The 21,527-nt window shown below is 35.6% G+C and overlaps 1 protein-coding gene across 1 annotated transcript in view; it reads right to left on the bottom strand.

Moving 5' to 3' along the window:
* Positions 1–19,333, bottom strand: part of LOC123561571 (vacuolar protein sorting-associated protein 16 homolog) — a 43,955-nt gene extending 24,622 nt beyond the window's left edge. Inside the window, exons 1-8 of the mRNA XM_053553085.1 lie at positions 19,174–19,333; positions 12,103–12,191; positions 11,555–11,655; positions 9,035–9,163; positions 7,975–8,119; positions 7,208–7,326; positions 1,843–1,962; positions 627–682 (exon numbers count right to left, since the gene is read on the bottom strand). Of these exons, the coding sequence (XP_053409060.1) occupies positions 627–682; positions 1,843–1,962; positions 7,208–7,326; positions 7,975–8,119; positions 9,035–9,163; positions 11,555–11,655; positions 12,103–12,191; positions 19,174–19,217 (803 nt within the window). The 5' untranslated portion in view covers positions 19,218–19,333. The remainder of the gene's footprint in view (positions 1–626; positions 683–1,842; positions 1,963–7,207; positions 7,327–7,974; positions 8,120–9,034; positions 9,164–11,554; positions 11,656–12,102; positions 12,192–19,173) is intronic.
* Between the last annotated feature and the right edge of the window lie 2,194 nt (positions 19,334–21,527).

Genomic DNA, 21,527 nt, shown 5'->3' on the forward strand with positions numbered 1-21,527 from the left:
AACATTATTATTCATTACGAAAGGACAGTTTAACAATTTTTCCAAAACTGTCTTGATTTTCTGCCCCAATTTTAATTATTTTAAAACAAACTTTCCTTCTACTATGTAAAACATTACCTCTGTACCTGCTGTGCTATTTAATTTTGCTCTTAATTTAAGGAAAGGTTATTCTCTCAACCAAGATATTGATTATTCTCTTACTGAGTAAATAAGGTAATAGCTTTTTATGCTCCCACTCAAGTTTATCATTATAAATTATATATTCTGTATAGTGTTTCCTTTAACTGAAAAAGTCTGTGTGCAAATTATTGTTGAATGTTGTTTTTCTTTTTTCCAAAAAAGAAGGTTAAACAAAATTATGACAATTCATCATACTTCAGGTGTGGACCATTGTCACCCTGTCATATCTGTCCCTTTCAGATTGCAAATAAAAATGTGAGATAGACGACCTATTTGTCTAAAGCAGGCAAACAGTGATGACATTATCAATTTTTGAGTATTCAATTACAGGCATATCACTGATAATCAGGAAGTTTATACTAACGTAAAACTTATTTGGGACTATTTTCTCTGTTAAAAAAAATTGTGACTACTTTCTGTGAGCTAAATTTCAGGAGAGATCTTACCAAATGAATTGTGAAGGTCTCTGATGGGACTTAGTGTTGAATTCACAATACTTTTTCTGAAAGAAACAAACGATAAAGGTTAAAAAATGTAATTTTCATGCTCTGTCAACATGTTCTTGTCTTGAAATGACAATGCTACAAACATTAAACTTGTTCCTCTACTTAACTGAAAAAAGAATTCTTGTCAGTAAGTAAATGTTTTCTTCTTTAAAGAGATATTGCCACCAGATGAACATAAAATTTTCAAAACTCCTAAAACATATACTGTGAAATCATTAATATTCATGGGGGACTAATATTTGTGGATTCCGTGGTTGAGTCAATCCATGAAATTTAATCCCAACAAACAAGTAAAATTCCTATTCATTTTATGTTCAAAAGCTGAAATCCATGAATTCATATCCCCACGAAATTGCCGTTCTGACAAAAACCACGAAATTTCATGCCTAAGAAATTAAATGATTTTACAGTAGCAACTTACTTAGTAAAACATGTATTAAATAGCATTCTAGCATGGCTAAATTGTGTAATTCTATTGTCTGACTGAAATTTTTGGGAGCTTTTTGACATATTTTAAAGACTACATGAACACATTTTAAAATAAACAGATAATTGAATTACTTTAATTTAACTTTTATTAGCAGCTTTTACTAACACTGAAAACTCTGCTTGAATTTTGACAACAAGATCTAACAAGATTTATCAGAAGGCATGCCCCTGTAAACAAAATAAAATTACCAGGGTGACATGCTTTATCTAGTCATTTGCAAAAATCTGATTAAAAGCTGACACAAACCAAGATTACTTGCTTGTTAATTGTTACTATGCTGGACATGACTGAGTCTGTCTTTGCGACCAGAGTAGATCATGATCAGCCTGCACATCCATGCTGTCTGATCAAGATCTGCACTGGGTTTTTTTTGTAAGAATCCCTTTTAACAGTTAATGGTACTGTCCAAACTGAAAGATGGACAAGATTGTTATAGAAATTTAGCACGATAAGGGTTAAAAAGGGAATCTGGTTTGGTTTTATCTGTTGATTTGAAGTCACACTGACACAATTTCATGTTCAGCGGTGACTTTCCAACTTCTGACCGTGAAGGAAGATCCCAGGTGCCCCTGTTTTTACTTCAGGCCAGGCCAGCTGGATGGCTTCCTCATATAAAAGAATTCTACATATTCTGATTATTCCCTTTGTACAGAGAATTATAATTACCTTTAGATCAGCGGACCCTATCCAGACTATTCCACTCTCTGTAAACAGTGCCAGGTACTTGTTATTGAAAGAGATAGCCATGTCCATGATAGCCTCAGCAGGTACAGATACATCTATAGTCTGCAAGTAAATTATTTCAATTATACCAGCTTCAAAATGGAGATTGAGATCAACTTGTAGATAACATGAGTTCATAGAATATAGAATGCCCCGCTTGATGCATTCAGTAATTGCAAAAGGAACAAAAATCATTCGGTCACTTTGCACTGGATGTTTGACATACTGACCTCAAATCAATAATTATGAGTCATTTACCAATCATAAGTAAACTGTGTATCAAATGTGATCTTAGACCAAAGCATTCTCCATTTATCTGGCAAAAAAAAGTTCTACATGATCTTGACCTTTGACCTACTGACCTCAAAATCAATAGGGGTCATCTGCTGGTCATGACCAACATCCCTATTAAGTTTCGTGATCCTAGGCCCAAGCATTCTCAAGTAATAGTCTGGAAATTGTGTAATTGTTACAGGTCACTGTGACCTTTGACCTACTGACCTCAAAATTAATAGGTTATCATCTGGAAACCGTTTAACTGTTCCGGGTCACTGTGACCTTGACCTTTGAGGACCTGACCTCAAAATCAATAGGGGTCATCTGCTGGTCATGACCAACCTTCCTACTAACTTTCATGATCCTAGACCCAAGTGTTCTTGAGTTATCATCCAGAAACCAATAGGTCTATGGACCGACTGACATACCAACCGATATCTGCAAAACAATATACCCCACCTTCTTCGAAGTGGGGCATAAAAATTAAAACTGTTCTTACAATTTATTTCGTTGACTGAGGCAATCACAGAATATAAGTGAACAAACAAGAGCAGCTCCGGAGACACACATAAAGGCCTGTTTGAGATAACTGGGTGTGTAATTTTAAAAACAAGTACAGATATCTTGTGGCCTTGACCTTTGGTCTCATGACCCCAAAAATTATATAAGGTCATTATATCCTATGAAGTTTGACCATAGTATGACAAAATCCTATCGTATGAAGTTCAGCCTTTGTACTGAGCCCAATTTGGACAAAGTATTCTCTTCTGAATGGATCTACTTTTGGACAAGTACTTTTGCTTGTTGTTGGTCAGTCAGTCAGGTACACAGCAAGCAGGCAGACTGACTAATAATAAGAAAATCAACATACTTCTCTTTTTCTATGGGGATTCAAAATAAACAGTAGACAGTCTCAGTAGCTTAGTTGCTAAGCAGCCACTTGAAAGTTCAGAAGGTTGTACCCCCAGTTCCCTCCATAGCAGCATCATACCAAAGGAGTGAAAAATGGTGCCAGATGCTGCCTTGCTTGTCTCAAAAAGTGAAACTGGTTACTCTTATAACCTCATGTGCAATCACAAAATTTAAGTTTTAAGTTTCCACTATATACATACAGGGATAAGTGACCCCCACCCCTGGCGTTCATGTTTTTTTGTTTTTTTTTGACAAATTAGAATAATTTGAACAATTTTGATATTAGGTTACACAATAACTAATTTTGTTAAATTATGTCAAAATCCTGCCATCAGTTTCTGCAAATGAGAAAGTTTCCACTACCGGGTATATATATACAGGAAAAGTGACCATGCCCACTGGTGGCCATGTTTTTTTATGAATCAGAATACTTTGCACAGTCACTGTAGATGGTCACACAAAGACCATTTGTGTGAAATTATTCCAAAATAGAACCATTAGTTTAGTGGTTTATTTTTAGGAGGAGACGTTGTTTGAAGATTTTTATAGGTTTGGCTCTGCTGGCCCCTATGTGCAACCAAACGGAACCATTTGTAAAATTTTGATAGAAGACCACCTATGGAACATCCAGGCCAAGTTTCATCAACTTCCACCAAATGGTTTCAGAGGAGATGTTGTTTGAGAAAAGTGTAGACAGACGGAGGGAGGGACGGACAGATGACGGACAGTGAGTAGTAATAATAGCTCATCCTGAGCACTTTCTGCTCAGGTTAGCTAACAAGAGGGCGACGATGGCCCTATATCGCTCACCTGTTATCATTGCACTTGAGGACAAGAAGGTCCTCAGAAAAAATATCTAAGTCCAAAGGACAGGAACAACAAAGGGAAGAAATTTAACCAAAACGAAAAAAAAATCTTACAAAGTATTGATATGTTAAAATGCACCTAAAAATTGAAGGTACCATCCATATGTACCACAGAAAACTGGTCTCGTGTTTTCCCTACGGCCAATAATAAACAAGAGGGCCATGAAGGCCCTGTATCGCTCACCTGACCTATTGACCTAAAGATCATCAAGATCAACATTCTGACCAAGTTTCATTAAGATATGGTCATAAATGTAGCCTCTAAAGTGTTAACTAGCTTTTCCTTTGATTTGACCCGGTGACCTAGTTTTTGCCCCCACATGACCCAGATTCGAACTTGACCTAAAGATCATCAAGATTAACATTCTGATTAAGTTTCATGAAGATACAGTCATAAATCTGGCCTCTAGAGTCTAAACAAGCTTTTCCTTTGATTTGACCTAGTGACCTAGTTTTTTAACACACCTGACCCAGATTTAAACTTGACCTATAGATCATCAAGATTAACATTCTGACCAAGTTTCATTAAGATATGGTCATAAATGTGGCCTCTAAAGTGTTAACTAACTATTCCTTTTATTTGACCCCCGTGACCTAGTTTTGACCCGACATAACCCAGATTCAAACTTGACCTAAAGACCATCAAGTTTAACATTCTGACTAAGTTTCATGAAGATATAGTCAAAAATGTGGCCTCTAGAGTGTTAACAAGCTTTTCCTTTGATATGACCTAGTGACCTAGTTTTTGACTCCATCTGACCCAGATTTAAACTTGACCTAAAGATTATCAAGATTAACATTCTGACCAAGTTTCATTAAGATATGGTCATAAACGTGGCCTCTACAGTGTTAATTAGCTTTTCCTTTGATTTGACCCGGTGACCTAGTTTTTTGACCCGACATGACCCAGATTCAAAATTGCCCTAAAGATCATCAAGTTTAACATTCTGACTAAGTTTCATGAAGATATAGTCATAAATGTGGCCTCTAGAGTGTTAACAAGCTTTTCCTTTGATATGACCTAGTGACCTAGTTTTTGACCCCACCTAACCCAGATTTGAACTTGAGCTATAGATCATCAAGATTTGACCAAGTTTCATTAAGGTATGGTCATAAATGTGGCCTCTAGTGTAAACTAGCTTTTCATTTGATTTGGCTTGGTGACCTAGTTTTTTATCCTACATGACCCAGATTCAAACTGGACCTTAAGATCATCAATATTAACAATCTGACCAAGTTTCATGAAGATACAGTCATAAATGCGGCTTCAACAGTGTTAACAAGCTTTTCCTTTGATTTGACCTGGTGACCTAGTTTATGATCCCAGATAAACCAAATATCGAACTCGTCCAAGATTTTATTAAGGGTAACATTCTGACCAAGTTTCATTAAGATTGGGCCAAAAATGTGACCTCTAGAGTGTTAACAAGCTTTTTCTTTGATTTGACCTGGTGACCTAGTTTTTGACCCCAGATGACCCAATATCGAACTCGTCCAAGATTTTATTGAGGGTAACATCCTGACTAAGTTTCATTAAGATTGGGCCAAAATTGTGACCTCTAGAGTGTTAACAAGCTTTTCCTTTGATTTGACCTCATGACCTAGTTTTTGACCCCAGATGACTTAATATCGAACTCATCCAAGATTTTATTGAGGGTAACATTCTGACCAAGTTTCATTAAGATTGGGCCAAAAATGTGACCTCTAGAGTGTTAACAAGCTTTTCCTTTGATTTGACCTGATGACCTAGTTTTTGATCCCAGATGACCCAATATCGAACTCGTCCAAGATTTTATTGAGGGTAACATTCTGACCAAGTTTCATTAAGATTGGGTCAAAAATGTGACCTCTAGAGTGTTAACAGTCAAATTGTTGACGACGGACGGACGGACGGACGGACGGACGACGGACGACGACGGACGCCGGACACAGGGTGATCACTAAAGCTCACCTTTGAGCACTTCGTGCTCAGGTGAGCTAAAAAGTTACTAGAAAAAAAAAGCTATTAATAGTAACGTAAAAGAAAGTAATTAAAAAAAAAATTGCAAGTGGACAAAAGAAGGATCTGCCAAATAAATCTGTTGACATAAATGAAATTTCAGATCAGTATCTTCATTAGTTATGGAGATATAACAATTTTAATTTGAAATAAAGGGAGGTAATTTGACATAAATCAGTCCACAGTTATCTACCCTGATCATCTCAGTCCAACTATTAACAATAATGAAATTTCAAATAAGTCCTGTAAGTACTTACTGATATAAATCCATTTTGATTAAAATCAGGGGAGATAATCAGATATAAAATAACTCTGGAACCTATGATTGGATCTGATTTGTCATGGAATCCAAGATTTTTTGTTGTTGAAGATATTTTAGAAGTTTGTATTAAATAAAACCATAAATGAAGTCTCTATATGGCTGCAAAAGCCAAAATAGCCAATTCTGGACCTTTAAGGGGCCATAACTCTGGAACCCATGAAGGAATCTGGCCAGTTGAAGAAAGGAAGCAAGATCTTGTGGTGATACAAGTTTTGTGCAAGTTTGGTTAAAATCAAATCATAAATGAAGCTGCTATTGTGCAGACAAGGTCAAAATAGCTAATTTTGGCCCTTTTCAGGAGCCATAACTCTGGAACCCATAATGGGATCGGGCTAGTTCAAGAAAGGAACTGAGATCTTATGGTGATACAAGTTGTGTGCAAGTTTGGTTAAAATAAAATTATAAATGAAGCTGCTATTGTGCAGACAAGGTCAAAATAGCTAATTCTGGCCTTTTCAGGGGCCATAACTCTGGAACCCATATTGGAATCTGGCCAGTTCAAGAAAGGAACCAAGATCTTGTGGTGATACAAGTTGTGTGTCAATTTGGTAAAAATCAAATCATAAATAAAGCTGCTATTGTGCAGACAAGGTCAAAATAGCTAATTTTGGCCCTTTCAGGGGCCATAACTCTGGAACCCATAATGGGATCTGGCCAGTTCAAGCAAGGAACCGTGATCTTATGGTGACAGAAGTTGTGTGCAAGTTTGGTTAAAATAAAATCATAAATGAAACCACTATCGTGATGACGGACGAAGGGTGATCACAAAAGCTCACCTTGTCACTATGTGACAGGTGAGCTAAAAATGAGCTATCAAGAGTGATTAACACTAGCTTTAGAAACTTATCTCACAATCTACCTGAAATAAATTATGTATAATTTGAATGATTTCAAAGAATCCTAACAAAATTTACTTCAGTCAATGCAACATACTTGTTGTTGATACTGCCCACCATGGTCAACAAGGTACAGTTCATTTTGTTTGGCCACTAATGCCTGCGACTGACCATCCATAGTAATAATACCCCAAGCTGTTGGTGAACTGTTTAAACCTGTTAAGAATCATTAAGAAGTATTTAAACTCAAAACTAAATTGCATTAAAATAGTAAATTATATTAAAACATTTTTTAAATATAAAACTGACAAAATCCTGGATTATTCAACCATTCTGCCTACTGTCATGCGATATTTGAGGATCAGAGTTTTACTGTAACCATGTTTACATAAGTATCACAGCAAAATGGAGATTATTTTTTGTGTTCTGAATTAACAAGAGATAAGATGAATCACAAATGCGTTAATGTTACTGATCACTTGTTCAAACAATTTATTCTTGCAGTCACAAACAGTAAACTTCCAACCTCCATGAAGTTTGCTTTATGAAAACCATGCCTTTTGGTTGTCCAAATTTACCAGTATTGCTAAATGACACATTGTCTGGTATAATCTTAATACTGAGTAAGGCAAACAGAATATTACTGCAGATAAAAATTTTATGTTTATAACAAGATCGGCAACTTACTGTATTTCTGTAAATAAAATGACTTTTCTTTGGCAACTTGACTGACACAAAACTTACTCTCTTAATATTAATGAGTTCAAAGTACTAAGAAAAAATTTAGTTTAATCAAACTCTACATTGTATTGGCCCTAACATGCACAGCTACTTTAATTTATGCACTTTTCATGCAATGAATACCTGGTACTTCTGCGAGTCTCCTCACCCTCAAGTCATCTATACAGTTAACCATGAAGATTCTGTATGAACACGTTAGGACAGCTATACCCGTGCCTTTGTAACTCCGGAATATACGTACATCTAACACTTTAGTGTCCTTTGCCTCCTAAAAACACAATGTTTATATTTCCTTAGACCAAATATATATGAGACACATATTATATGCTTCATACTATATCGCCTATATATGTTTTTGTTCCATGCAAATCACTTGGAACAGGGAAGATAAACTCTAGTTCAAGCAAAACATCTTAATTCTTTAACCTTTAGCCTGTTGGCGGTAAGAGATTCTGCCTTTGCGATCTGTGCAGACCATGATCCTGGTCTACACTGTTCACTATTCAGTCAGTAAATTTTCAGTGAACACCCCTTTGAATAGTAAGTGGTTACTACCCAAATTCAATGATAGACCAGTTAATTTTAGAAATTTATTTTTGATGCAAAACGACCATCTTTGTTATATATCAAAATAACTTTTATGATAAACCGTCATTTTCGCATATTGACTTCAGCACAGTACAGATATCACAAGACTGCTTATCTAAATGCTGCAAGTTCAATTCATCTGCAAGGTTTAATGTCCTCCATATTAATCTGAGAATACCATAAACAACACATTTCAAATAACTTGTGCTCCACCCTTGCTTCAAGTATCGAAGGGGTAAGTTATTTACAGTAAGAACACTAGTAAGTCGAATTAAACATTTTTCCATTACTGGAATACTATTGAAATATTAGGACATGTTTTGTTGTTTCTGGGTTTAAAAGTTTAGAGTCATGCTGAGACACCTAAGGTTATATGGTGACTTGGTGGAGGAAGACTTAAAGTTACTTGTCCTGTTATTGATGTTATAAGAGTAGTCGTAGCTGAATGACTTCCTCGCATTAAGAGCTCGGCACCCAAGCAAAGTTTCAAACCCACATCGGTGAGGGACAAGTGAGTCAGCAACTTTACCATTTGGCCCCTGAAAAACTAGGATAAAACCATTTCAAACCCAGAAACAAAAGGTACATAACCTACCTGACCTAAACCAAACTGGCGTTTGAAATTGAGGAAGATATCATAAACAAGAACTACACCATCATCTTGTACACATAACAAATCCTCTGTGGTGGACCAACCCAACTTCTTTATACGTCCACTTGTCCACTGAAAGAGAAAATCATACTAGTTCCAGTCTGTGCCTCCCCTAGGTTCAGAACAGTGATCAGTTTCTGTAGATATTAGTGTTTAAGGCTGAACAACAACTTTTGTTGTCAATTCGTTAAAGCTAGCCTTTCAATATACAATTTTCAAGCAGTATGAATTTATCTTGGAAATAAATCAAATGGCACAGGAGGCGCTCATAAATCTAAATGTTTCATACAATAATTATAATACATAACATGTCAAATGAACCTTTTGCTCATAAAAATGTGTAGGTCATGAATTATTCATTGATAAAATGTGCATAGCAGCCTGATTGTAGCTGAGAAAAACTCAGATAAAGAGTGGTAGGTTAGTTTAGAAGGATGTAAAGACCCCTTCATTCAACCAACTCAGAAACTGATAAGTTCAGTCACCAGGACAGACTAGTTTTTAATCAATGTTTATAGCTTTATGTGTTATCTCCCCTCCACTGCTGAACAATGAAAGAAAGCTGCAAGAGACTGACAGAGAGAACAAATTAGTGCTAATAGCTGTCATTACTACTAAACTATTTGACTCATTAACTGTAACAATGTTCAATATAACTGGAAATATTAGATAAATTCTAATAAAAAAAAAAGATACAAAATGCAGAAATTTCATGAAAACCAGGTTTTTCAAACTATGCATAACACTATCATGTTCTGCTTAAAAAAGGTCATGTTCTGTTATACATATGTGACTGCATCCAATCTTGCTATTCAGAATTACAGATACAACATGCGTAGATGATGAAGTTCTGTTATGAAATGGAACATAATGAGGCTCTAGATTATGGTGCATATGATGTAGATTATGGTACACATTATGTAGATTATGGTACACATCATGTAGATTATGGTACACATAATGTAGATTATGTTACACATGAAGTAGATTATAGTACACATTATGTTGATTATGGTACACATCATGTAGATTATGGTACACATCATGTAGATTATAATACACATGATGTAGATTATGGTACACATTATGTAGATTATGGTACACATGATGTAGATTATAGTACACATGATGTAGATTATGGTACACATGATGTAGATTATGGTACACATGATGTAGATTATAGTACACATGATGTAGATTATGGTACACATGATGTAGATTATGGTACACATGATGTAGATTATAGTACACATTATGTAGATTATGGTACACATTATGCAGCCAGCTCTCTATAAGAAATAAATCAACATACACTCCTCACACCATTTAACTCAAGTTACTGAGTGGAAACTGTTTTCATATTTTTCAAAATGGTGACCCTTATCTTGACTGTAATGGCATCATATGCAATCCAAAACCTACAAACCAAGTTTCATTGCCATATGTCATTCCTGACAGAAGATTTTGTGCAGAAACCATTTTTCTACTCTTTGTTCAAGTGGCTTTGATCCCGATCTTTAATAAGGAATCCTGAAATTTGTCTCCATGCAAACTTTGTACCTACCAAGTTTCACTGACATGTCCTTCTGACTCAATCTCTGTAAAGTTATCTATGTACCAGGTTACTATCAGTCACTCCAAACTCGAGTTATTGAGCGGGCAACCAAAACCTGACACTGCCTATCTGCATACCCTGTCAATGACATTCTCAAATGAAATAACCAAACTTTTTGAAAACCTGGTTAAACAAGAGCGCCGCCTTGCAGGTGCAGATGCCCATCTGATTTTGTTGTCTCTGTTTAATAGAAATAATGTCCTACTCACTAGGTCAATGTCAAGGTCAAAGTTTTCTTTGGTACACGAAACTATGCATGTGGCCAAAAAAGGGCCATAAAAGCAGCACTGAGTTATGTTTCTTGCTATACAGAGTCAGCATATGATGGTAAACAACTGTTGCAAGTTTCAAAGCAATAGCTTTGATAGTTTAGGAGAAAAGTTTACCTAAATATAAAACTTAACCAATAAATCTGATATTTTCTAAGTTTAAAAGGGGCCATAGTTCTTGCAAAAAGCAGGCTGGAGTTATGGTGATTGCTGTACAGGTTTAGATTATGATGGTGAACAAGTGTTGCAAGTTTTAAAGCATTAGCTTTGATAGTTTATGAGAAAAGCTGACCTAAACACAAAACTTAACCAAGAAATCTGATTTTCTAGGTCCAAAAGGGGCCATAATTCTTGCAAAAAGCAGGATGAAGTTACGTTTCTTGTTGTACAGGGTCAGCTACTGATGGTGAACAAGTGTTGCAAGTTTCAAAGCAATACCTTTGATAGTTTAGGAGAAAAGCTGACCTAAACATAAAACTTAACCAGGCAATGCCGATGCCGACGCCGATCAACTTCATCAAGTGATGACAACAACTCATCATTTTTTTTCTAAAAATCAGATGAGCTAGAAACACATACTCTGAGCTGAGCAATAGGTCTCCCAGATGAAGTGAACACATGGATAATTGGTTTCACAGATGCAGATATATTTGGATTGTTGCTATCATCTCTCAACAATGCTGAAATATAATAGAAATTCTTGGTTGATCAGACAGACACACCTTAGCAAAGGAACTGCAAAAAGCACCTACTTGCTGTCTCCTAACTTTTATCATGCCATTATTATAACAACTGCATGTGAAAAGCAGCCTTTCTCAAGTCAATGACCTGAGGACACTTTACACTGTGCTAACCTATGATAAAGTCCATGGAAATTCTTTAATAATTTAAAGTACATGTATATGTACAAGACTCAAATAATTAAACATTTATAATTACCTGAAAATAGCAAGAACATCCTTTGTGTTACTCAGTATTAACAACATACATGTATTGTTAGCTTTAATATTTAAGCAATTCCTTTAGCTTTTTGAAAAAGTATTACTTAAATCTTCTGCATTATCATCTGACAGACTCTCTGGTACTGTAAATTCAGTAATAACTATAACAAGACATTATAACATTACCTACTGGTCCGCCATACGGAGCTGCTGCCACAATAAACTTAGACAGATCAATCTGGTCTCCCCACTCTAGAGAATATAACTCAAGCTTCCTGAAATTTGGAGGAGAAAAATGTGAATTCTGTTTATCTCTGATACTTCTACTATCAAACAAAAAAGTACCTGTGCCTAGAGTTACCAGACTTAGCCTTAAAATGAGCCCAAACCCTAACCAAAATTGTAAATTTTAGGGATATTTTGGCAACATATGTTTAAATGCATTCATTGCAAATAACCCTAAACACTGGTGTTTTTGTCAATTTAATGGTACGGGTAGATTTTCTGGAAGCACAGCTCTGAGCACAATACAGCTGATTATTGTGGAATCAAGAATTAGCACCCACATGAGAATGCACTAAAAGCACTAAAGTTGGACTCCTACTAATAAATCTACATTTACAGTATACAGTGTGTACCAAACCTCACTCATAATAAAAAGGAGAAGTGGGGGTGCATAAAAGTGTGTGGCTAAATAAAAGTGTGTGGGGAGAACATGGAAAGTAACACCACTAACTTTTAGCCAGCTCTTGGAAAACAACTGTGTGATATAAATTAAAGATACTGTATCTATACAATGCTGCTGGAGAAACATTTCTGTTCAGGTGGGGAAAATCGTCTTTTTTATAACATGACAAGAACAAACAGGTTGACACAATGATATTGGATTTCAGCAAGGCATCAGACACCATCCCCCACCATCGACTTTTCCTAAAGCTCAAGACCTATGGTATCCGTGGCCCTTTCCTTGACTGGATTGCCAACTTCCTCAAACAGCGTGAAATGTGCGTGGTAGTAGAAGGTGAGAAGTCCCAACATGTCTCAGTAGGCTCCAGTGTACCCTATGGCATGGTGTTAGGGCCACTGCTGTTTCTCTGCCACATCAACGACCTGCCCGAGAGGGATAAGTCTCACATATGCCTGTTCGCAGATAACTGTCTGTTATACAGAACCATTAACTCCTTCAACTTGACCTAAAAAATCTTCAACAACGGGAGACTGGGGCATGAAGTTCAACACCAAGAAATGCTATCTCCTCAGCACCAACAGAAGTCGCGCTATTTTCATACCATCAACGGCAAAATTCTAAAGCAATATCAAGAAAAACCGCACCTCGAAGGACCTGGAAATGGCCCCACTACAAGACAGAAGATGCCACTTGCGGCCGACGTTCCTATAGAAGTTGTTGGAAGGGCATGTACCAGCTATCAATACTGAACACTATTTAAAACCCCTTAGACCTAAAAGAACAATTAGACCTGAGCAATATGAGGACTATATATACAATAACATGACTGCAAACCAAGTGAACAATAATACAAAGTGCTTCCAATTAATCCAGGCAAAAAAGTGACACTTTCAAAAACTCTTTCTTTCCAAGAACATTGATTGATTGGAATAAACTTAGTGAAAGTATCGTGAACCAGAAGACCATTGAAAGCTTTAAATTGTGAACTAACATCATCAGTCTAATTTTTGGGCACACCTCCCTGTTGAATAAAAACCAGTATTGGTTATTTTTATGTATCAACTCAGATTCAGATGTTTTTAAACATATTTAAGTCCAAAACCGATCAGGGTTTCAGAAATCCCATGTCCGCAGCCCGTGGGCTACCAGAAAATTTTGTCAGGCTACTAAATTTTTTCAGTGCGTGCCTGCAAGGCTACCTTGAAACTCCACAACACGTAGCCCGGAAATCAATAATTTAGTCTTCAAACATTTTGATAGTTGTTTGTAATCCCCTTGTTTATCGTGAGATACACGCCCGAGGTTTAAATTGTCTTACCACCTACTGTCACAATCAGTAAACAATTAACCGTTTAATAGTACCCGCAGGCAAATGTTTACAAAACCATGTGCATGCACGTGAGATTTTAGACTGATCCAATAACAACAAAGTCGCTGATGGGTATAGTTCAAAACAATATGCAAAGCAGTCTTAAAATTACATCATTTTACCGCCACCTGGCAAAGTGTACTTTCAATTTTGCTGACCTCAATATTTATCGAGCAATCAGAAAGGACATTTGATTTGGAGGCTGCAGGCAATTTACTGCTTACACCGAGTTTATGCTTTTCAATTAAAATACTTGCCTAACATGCAAAAAAATCGACCATGATTTAGCAAACAAGAGCTGTCTCCATAGGATGACACATGCCCCCGATGGCACTTTGAATGAATAGTTATGGCCGATGTTAGAGTTTAGGACCTTTGACCTACGGAGCTGGGTCTTGCGCGCGACACGTCGTCTTACTGTGTCACACATTCATGCGTAGTTATTTAAAAATCCATGCATGAATGACAAAGATATGGACCGGACACGCCCATCAATGCACTATCATGAAAAATGACCTTTAACGTCTAAGTGTGACCTTGACCTTTGAGCTACGGACCTGGGTCTTGCGCACGACACGTCGTCTTACTGTGGTACACATTCATGCCAAGTTATTTGAAAATCCATCATTGGATGACAAAGATATGGACCGGACACGCCCATCAATGCACTATCCTTTAAAGTCTAAGTGTGACCTTGACCTTTGAGCTACGGACCTGGGTCTTGCGCGCGACACGTCGTCTTACTGTGGTACACATTCATGCCAAGTTATTTGAAAATCCATCCATCGATGACAAAGATATGGACCGGACACGCCCATCAATGCACTATCCTTTAAAGTCTAAGTGTGACCTTGACCTTTGAGCTACGGACCTGGGTCTTGCGCGCGACACGTTGTCTTACTGTGGTACACATTCATGCCAAGTCATTTGAAAAGCCATCATCGATGACAAAGATATGGACCGGACATGCCCATCAATGCACTATCCTTTAATGTCTAAGTGTGACCTTGACCTTTGAGCTACGGACCTGGGTCTTGCGCGCGACACGTCGTCTTACTGTGGTACACATTCATGCCAAGTTATTTGAAAATCCATCCATTGATGACAAAGATATGGACCGGACACGAAAATTGCGGACAGACTGACAGACCGACTGACCGACAGACGGTTCAAAAACTATATGCCTCCCTTCGGGGGCATAAAAATGGCTAGTTCATATCAGAAAGTATAGAGAATTTCGGACAAACATAAATTCGGATAAGTGAATACACAGTGCCAAGAAACTGAGAGACGTTATGTAAGCGGTTCTAGTCCTTTTATTTAAGGAAACGTTATAAGATATTTAGAATCAGACATAATTATTATGTCAACTTTAAATAATTTTAAAATAAACTACAATTCATACTGCTCTATTATGAGGTATTTGCAAGTTTATAAAAATTGTTTGGCATATTCTTTTTAAATTGCCATGTTGCAATAATTATCAGCTAGGAGAAGATTTCTCAGTTTAAATACATGTAATTTTATCTTTTAAAAGGAAAAAAGAAAAATGAGTAATGATAATTGCTATTTAAGAGAACAAAATTTATAACGGTGCGTACGGCTAAAATTATGAAACCCTATATAATTAATTTAATCATTTCATCCAACTGTAGTATAAAAGCACATTGTAAATAAACCAAAATGGTCATTGCAAAATAAATGTTCAGGCTACCAGACAAAAATATTGGTAGCCCAATGGGCTACCAATAAATTTGCAGATTTCTGAAACCCTGCTGATGCTTTTAAATTTGATGTTTAGCTTATTTAAGTCGTAATTCTTTTGGAAAATGTGTTTCATCATTTCTGTAAAACATATATTGACCACATTCAACTTTGGTATCTTGAGTTTTCATTAAAATCTTCAATAAAGTCAAGACTGGGTCTATGTGGACAAACTGATTTGATATATATGGAGTCTGTAATAATATATGCAGGCGCTCCAGTCATTTAGTGGTGTTCAACCTATGAGGACCTGCACTGCAATTATGCATTTAGGAATAAGGTCAGTAATTCGGTCGAAAATGTGCTTCCGTGGTGTAGTCGAAAGAAGTCCATAATAAATAGATCCTAATTTTCCCATTTTCTGCGCAAATTCGTGTAGAACGAGTGCTTTAAGGGGACGCATATTGCTACATTCACAGTTCATACAGAAATGCGGAAGGGGTGCATATTGAAGAAATCGATGGTGGGAAAATAAAAAACATATTCCTAAACTGATATAATACTGATGGACACCTGTAATATTCAGTATTTTGTGGATAAGGATGTGGTACTATGAATGTAATAGGAAAACAGAGGTGTTTGTGAAAGTACATTCAACACAAAATACTAAGCTTTTGTATACAGTGCTTTAGGGTATAGCGGATAGCTAACTAATTTTTCCTGCATTCCAATTCAAAGAAATGAAAATAGTAGTTTTTATTCAGTATATCAGACAGAAAACATCTATTCTTCTTAAAACAGTCAGATTTTCATAGAAATTCATATGTTTTTTCTCTCCACGCCATTGTTTACATATGAGCTGATTTAGGGTGTACAGGATAGCTTTGGTCATTTTTTTACATTATTAGTTTAAAATCCACATCTTAACAAACTTTCCAAGATTTCTTTAATATAAATCAGAATAATAATGTATTCTCTTTTCAAAAACATTCAGCTTTTTAAATTTCTATCAAATACTTTTCATTCACTGACGTTTTTACATATACACCAATTTAGTCTATAGGGGATAGCTTTATTTTACATTTGATGACATATGAAAAACAACACAACAAGAAAATATTTAAAATGTATGTCAGAATGTCTGTTTGCATGCCAGTAAAAGAATGATATGAAAATTTATACAATAATTCAAGTCTAAATATAAAATTTACCAATCTATCCTCTATACCCTAAAATCCGCTATACCCTAAAGCTCTGTAAGGAAAAAACAGGTTTTTTACAAAAACAGTGTTCCAAATAATGTTGAAGGGATGAGATTTTCTTTCTAACACACCAGGTTTGCTTAAACATGTAAAAATTTAACGCCACGTCATTTCAGCTCGGGATGGACACAATATTTCTCATTGATAAAAATGTAAACAAAAAAAATCTGAGTGGGATTAACATTGCAAGGGCATAACATGACATTCTACACAATGAATACCTTAGAACAGATATCTAAGATGCTACACAGGTCAGGCGGGTTAAATGCATAATGGCGATCACTTGAAATTCATCTTGAAACTGTGGTTAATTTTAGTTTATTTACATGGTTTTTAATTTTCCCACGACTTCTCGGCGATTCACTGCAAATGTATTACTGCGCCGGACGAAAGGTAACTCTAATAAACAACGGGAGACAACTTAGGTGTCAGCACGTGTACGATTTTTAAAAAAAACATGTCGATGGTTATAATTTCTTATCAAATAATGAATCCTATTCAGATATTCGTCTTTAATATTAGGAAATTATTCATTTCTGTGGACATTTGTCAAAAAATATTACTTACATTGGACTACTTTGCGCATCAAACTGGTTTCCGCTTCAGTTGTGAGGCACTTCCGTTATACTTTTTGACAACAATAACAAAACACAAAACGAATCAATAAAGTCACTTATAAACCGACTGCTACTTAAATCAGTGTAAGTAAAGTTGTTGTTACAACATTATACATGTTCGTTACGTTATGAGATAAAGTTTATCTTGAATTGCATATTCCATTAATTACGTTTAGATGATATTGCATTTACAACTTATTTGACCCCATTTTTTTACGTGAATGACAGCATTCTCGTGCAACTCGTGCAAACAGAGTTATGAAAAGTATGGTGGAGAATTCAAGGACAAAATATAAATGACATTAAAGTGAGGATAAATGTATATTCGTCCAGTTTTGATCATTGACATGCCTGCTGTGTATTAGTAACTTATGTGAACAAGATTAGAATGTTACTTTTGCACATAAACACATTGATTGGACCTCTGAACCAAATTTCATACCTTATTTTAGGGATTTTTAAGACAATACATTTTCAAAAGTTTGTTGAATGTGTTTTGATATTTAAGTGCATTGTAGTTCATGAATACCAAGTTAAAAATTACTAATGGCAACATTTCTAGGCCCTTATTGTAAGCCACTAGACTTCTGTAACGATAAATGTTTAATATATCAAGGGGAATATACTCTTTTAGATTTGGAATGTGGCATTCCTTGACCACCGTATCTTTTCTTATGCACTACTTTGTAAACAAACTAAATAATGTGTTTTAGCTTACATATGCGAAATGAAAAGCAAGACAGTGACCATATTTCACATTATTTCTTTAAATTAGAATCTGTAGGACATTGATAAATGTTTGGACAAGGTGAAGCACTATTATTTTCGCACCAAAAAGTCGTAATTGTTGACTTTGAATGTACACAATAAGTCTTATGTAATTCAACAATAACTTTCTTGTTTCAGTTTTCTCATTTTTATTTTAGTGAGCAATCCTTTGTGTACTTATAACAGTTGAAACAGTATCCACTTCATGTACCAAAACCTTGTACTTTTTTGCAGGTAAATTTTATCATACCCCACCCACTTTTTTCTAATTTCAAAGTATGCGTCCCCTTAATCACACTTTTTCGCTACTAGAATACATTCTGCATGAAATGAGACGGTTTTCATGTTCATACAACCCACATGGCAAGTTTTGCAGATCAAAACCGGGAGTAGGTGTTTATTGCGCGGAGGAGAGCAAATATGCACCATTTTTAGGGTAGCAGACCACAACTGACTGGCATTTCACTAGGAACTATTCAACCCCCTATTTTTTTTTCATTTTTGCATTAAATTGGGATTGAACTTTCATGAAAAATTGGTGTAGGAAAAAGTGATGTTCTGTAAAGATTCGTAAAGACGACATGAAGTTGTCGTTTTTTATATGAAACAAAGAAGGATTTGAATTACTCTAGGACGCTTTGTAATAGAGCGAGTGATAACGTAAGTTTAGCTGTGCAGTTTTATCATCAAACTTTTGTTTGTCATTCTGAGACTCTTTCGCTGTGCATATTTAAAAATGCATATTTAAAAATGTTATTGTAATTTTAGGATATGATCTATCCGATTTCTACAACACTTCTCGTAAACGTCTGAATTTACAAGGCAATCTGCATGTTTCCCGACACTTACTCGTAATAAACATGACCAAGAGGTAGCCAATTAGCTGAGGCCATTTTTCATTTTCTAGTCAATATATTTCACAAGATTTGTTCAAGATAAAGTTCATTCGCTTCCTCCCTTCGTATTTAATAAAGTCGAACTTGAGAAGCCTAAATGGTTACAGACGATCAATGCTTTATAGGCTAAACACTACTAAATCTGGCTTTTTTTCTATTTCATTTAAAATCCACGTTTTCTTTTTCGACATTTTCTTGCATATCAGATTTATAGAGACTTATATTCCCACAAATAGCCTAACTTTGTCGCTACTATAGAAAAAGAAAAAAAGGATCTGAACTTTTATATATAAGAGAACTACTGGTTGGGAACCATTTTCCGGACACATTTTCATATTTGGGCTCCATTATTCCCTAAAAAAAATATTTGACATAAATAAAGCTCACACTGCACAAACTTCAGCTCCTTCCACATCCGATGTTGTAATCAGCATCGCGTTGTGACGTAAGATATGGGTTCCATGGGGCCACAAATGGGGTCACTAAAATGAGTTATTTTTCCCGTCAGGTAAACCAGTTTCCGGACAAATATTTTGATAGTGTTTTGTTGTTAATTTGATATCAAAATAAGTAATTAAACTACTTCTACACATTTCTTTATCATTCATCTCTTCAAAATTGCGCACGAAACATAACTCGACTTTCAATAGCAGCTAAGTTATTAATAAAACCCGGCCCAAACCACGGAAATAGCCGATTCCGATTGTGCGGAAACCACCGGAAACTTACGGACGGAAGGCTAATATAATTATGAATGATATCAACTTACATATTTAGAATTTAGTAAAAAAAAAACAACACTGAACTTTGTGATGCCCGCGAGGAACTTCTTTGATGAATGGGTTAAAATTGCGTGTTCTTTCTGGTTGCAAAAACGTCTTAATATAATTTGTAAACTTGTACACAGGAAGTCGTTATACATAGCGTTGTTTTGACGAGCCTTCTAATTAGTTCCCGAAATTTTGTATCGTTATCATTATATACTATTTTATAATCACGTTTTGTCCAAAAAGTTGTTATATTTCGAAGAAAGGACTTCCTCTCGGGCCTCAAAGAGTTTTTGTTTCACCTGTGCATTCCCAAAGCCTAAATAATTCTTTGTGTCCGGTAACATGCCTAAAAATAAGTAGTAAATAGGCAGGATTTTTTATACTTTTTTATTCAATGAGACTTTATGGAAATTATTTTTATGTAAAAAAATGAATACGAACAATTTCTAATATCACTGTCAATTTTTAAAGAATAGAATGAGCAGTTTTTTAAGACTTTTATTAAAATGCTTATAATCTCTGAATAAACTGACTTACTTAAGTTATATTCAATTTAGTTCAAAACTATATAGAGTAGAATCGAGATACAAATTTTAACTTTTTTCATTTTTGTACAGATGTCTCGTAAACCGGAGGTCGCGGAATCGAATCCTGTCAGCGGATTTTGACCGTGACTCCAACAGTCCCTTCTTTCGGTGCGAGTACTGGTTGGTTTCCAGGAAGTAGTCATCGAGTGTATTTCACATTAGTTAGTGAACCAAAACTCAACGCGAAAAAGAAATCTTTTAAATGGGAACAAAATTACCATGTAACTGCACTCAGTATACAGAACGATTCACACTGTTTCGTGAAAAAAGACCAAGTAAAGACTTGTTAAGGTTCGTTTGGATATTTACCAATGTTCTACACTTTCAGATTATGAACTTAGATACTTCAAGATTAAACTTCAATGGTTAGACATATCTTGCAAAACTTTGCAATTTATTTAGGTTGATTTGATATATTATTATACACAGAATGCATTTTCAGTCAGTTTGCTAGTGCTCGGCATTTTTGATACATAACGACTGAAGAATCGTTTGAGCACGCTAATCATAATTATTTTACAAATAAGTCTGGAAAAAGCAAAATAAAACTTTGAATGAATCTTGTTTCTTCAAATCTCACAAATTTCTTCATTAAGATTTTTTTTTTTTTTTTTTGGTAAATTTATCAATATCACAATGTACTGCAGACGATTTACTCTAACATTGCTTACTTTATTATGGTCACGTGACCACACCGAAAGTGAACTGTACTTGTAGCTTTAATGCTGTCGCATTCTGAGACCTTACGTTTTGTGAGTTTTTCATTGGTAGAACCAAACCTATTGTAATTATGCAAATAAAACTATTGCTCTTCTTTTGTATACAGAGTAACTGTACGATAGTTTGCAATTTTTACGAGAGGTCTGAGTGTAATTCTCCAGCTAAAATGGTTTGTTAAACTGCCCATGTGTGGCCAAATCCATAAAGCATCTCAGAAAAGTTTTAACCTT

This window comes from Mercenaria mercenaria, chromosome 10 (assembly GCF_021730395.1).
Source record: "Mercenaria mercenaria strain notata chromosome 10, MADL_Memer_1, whole genome shotgun sequence".
NCBI lineage: Eukaryota > Metazoa > Mollusca > Bivalvia > Venerida > Veneridae > Mercenaria > Mercenaria mercenaria.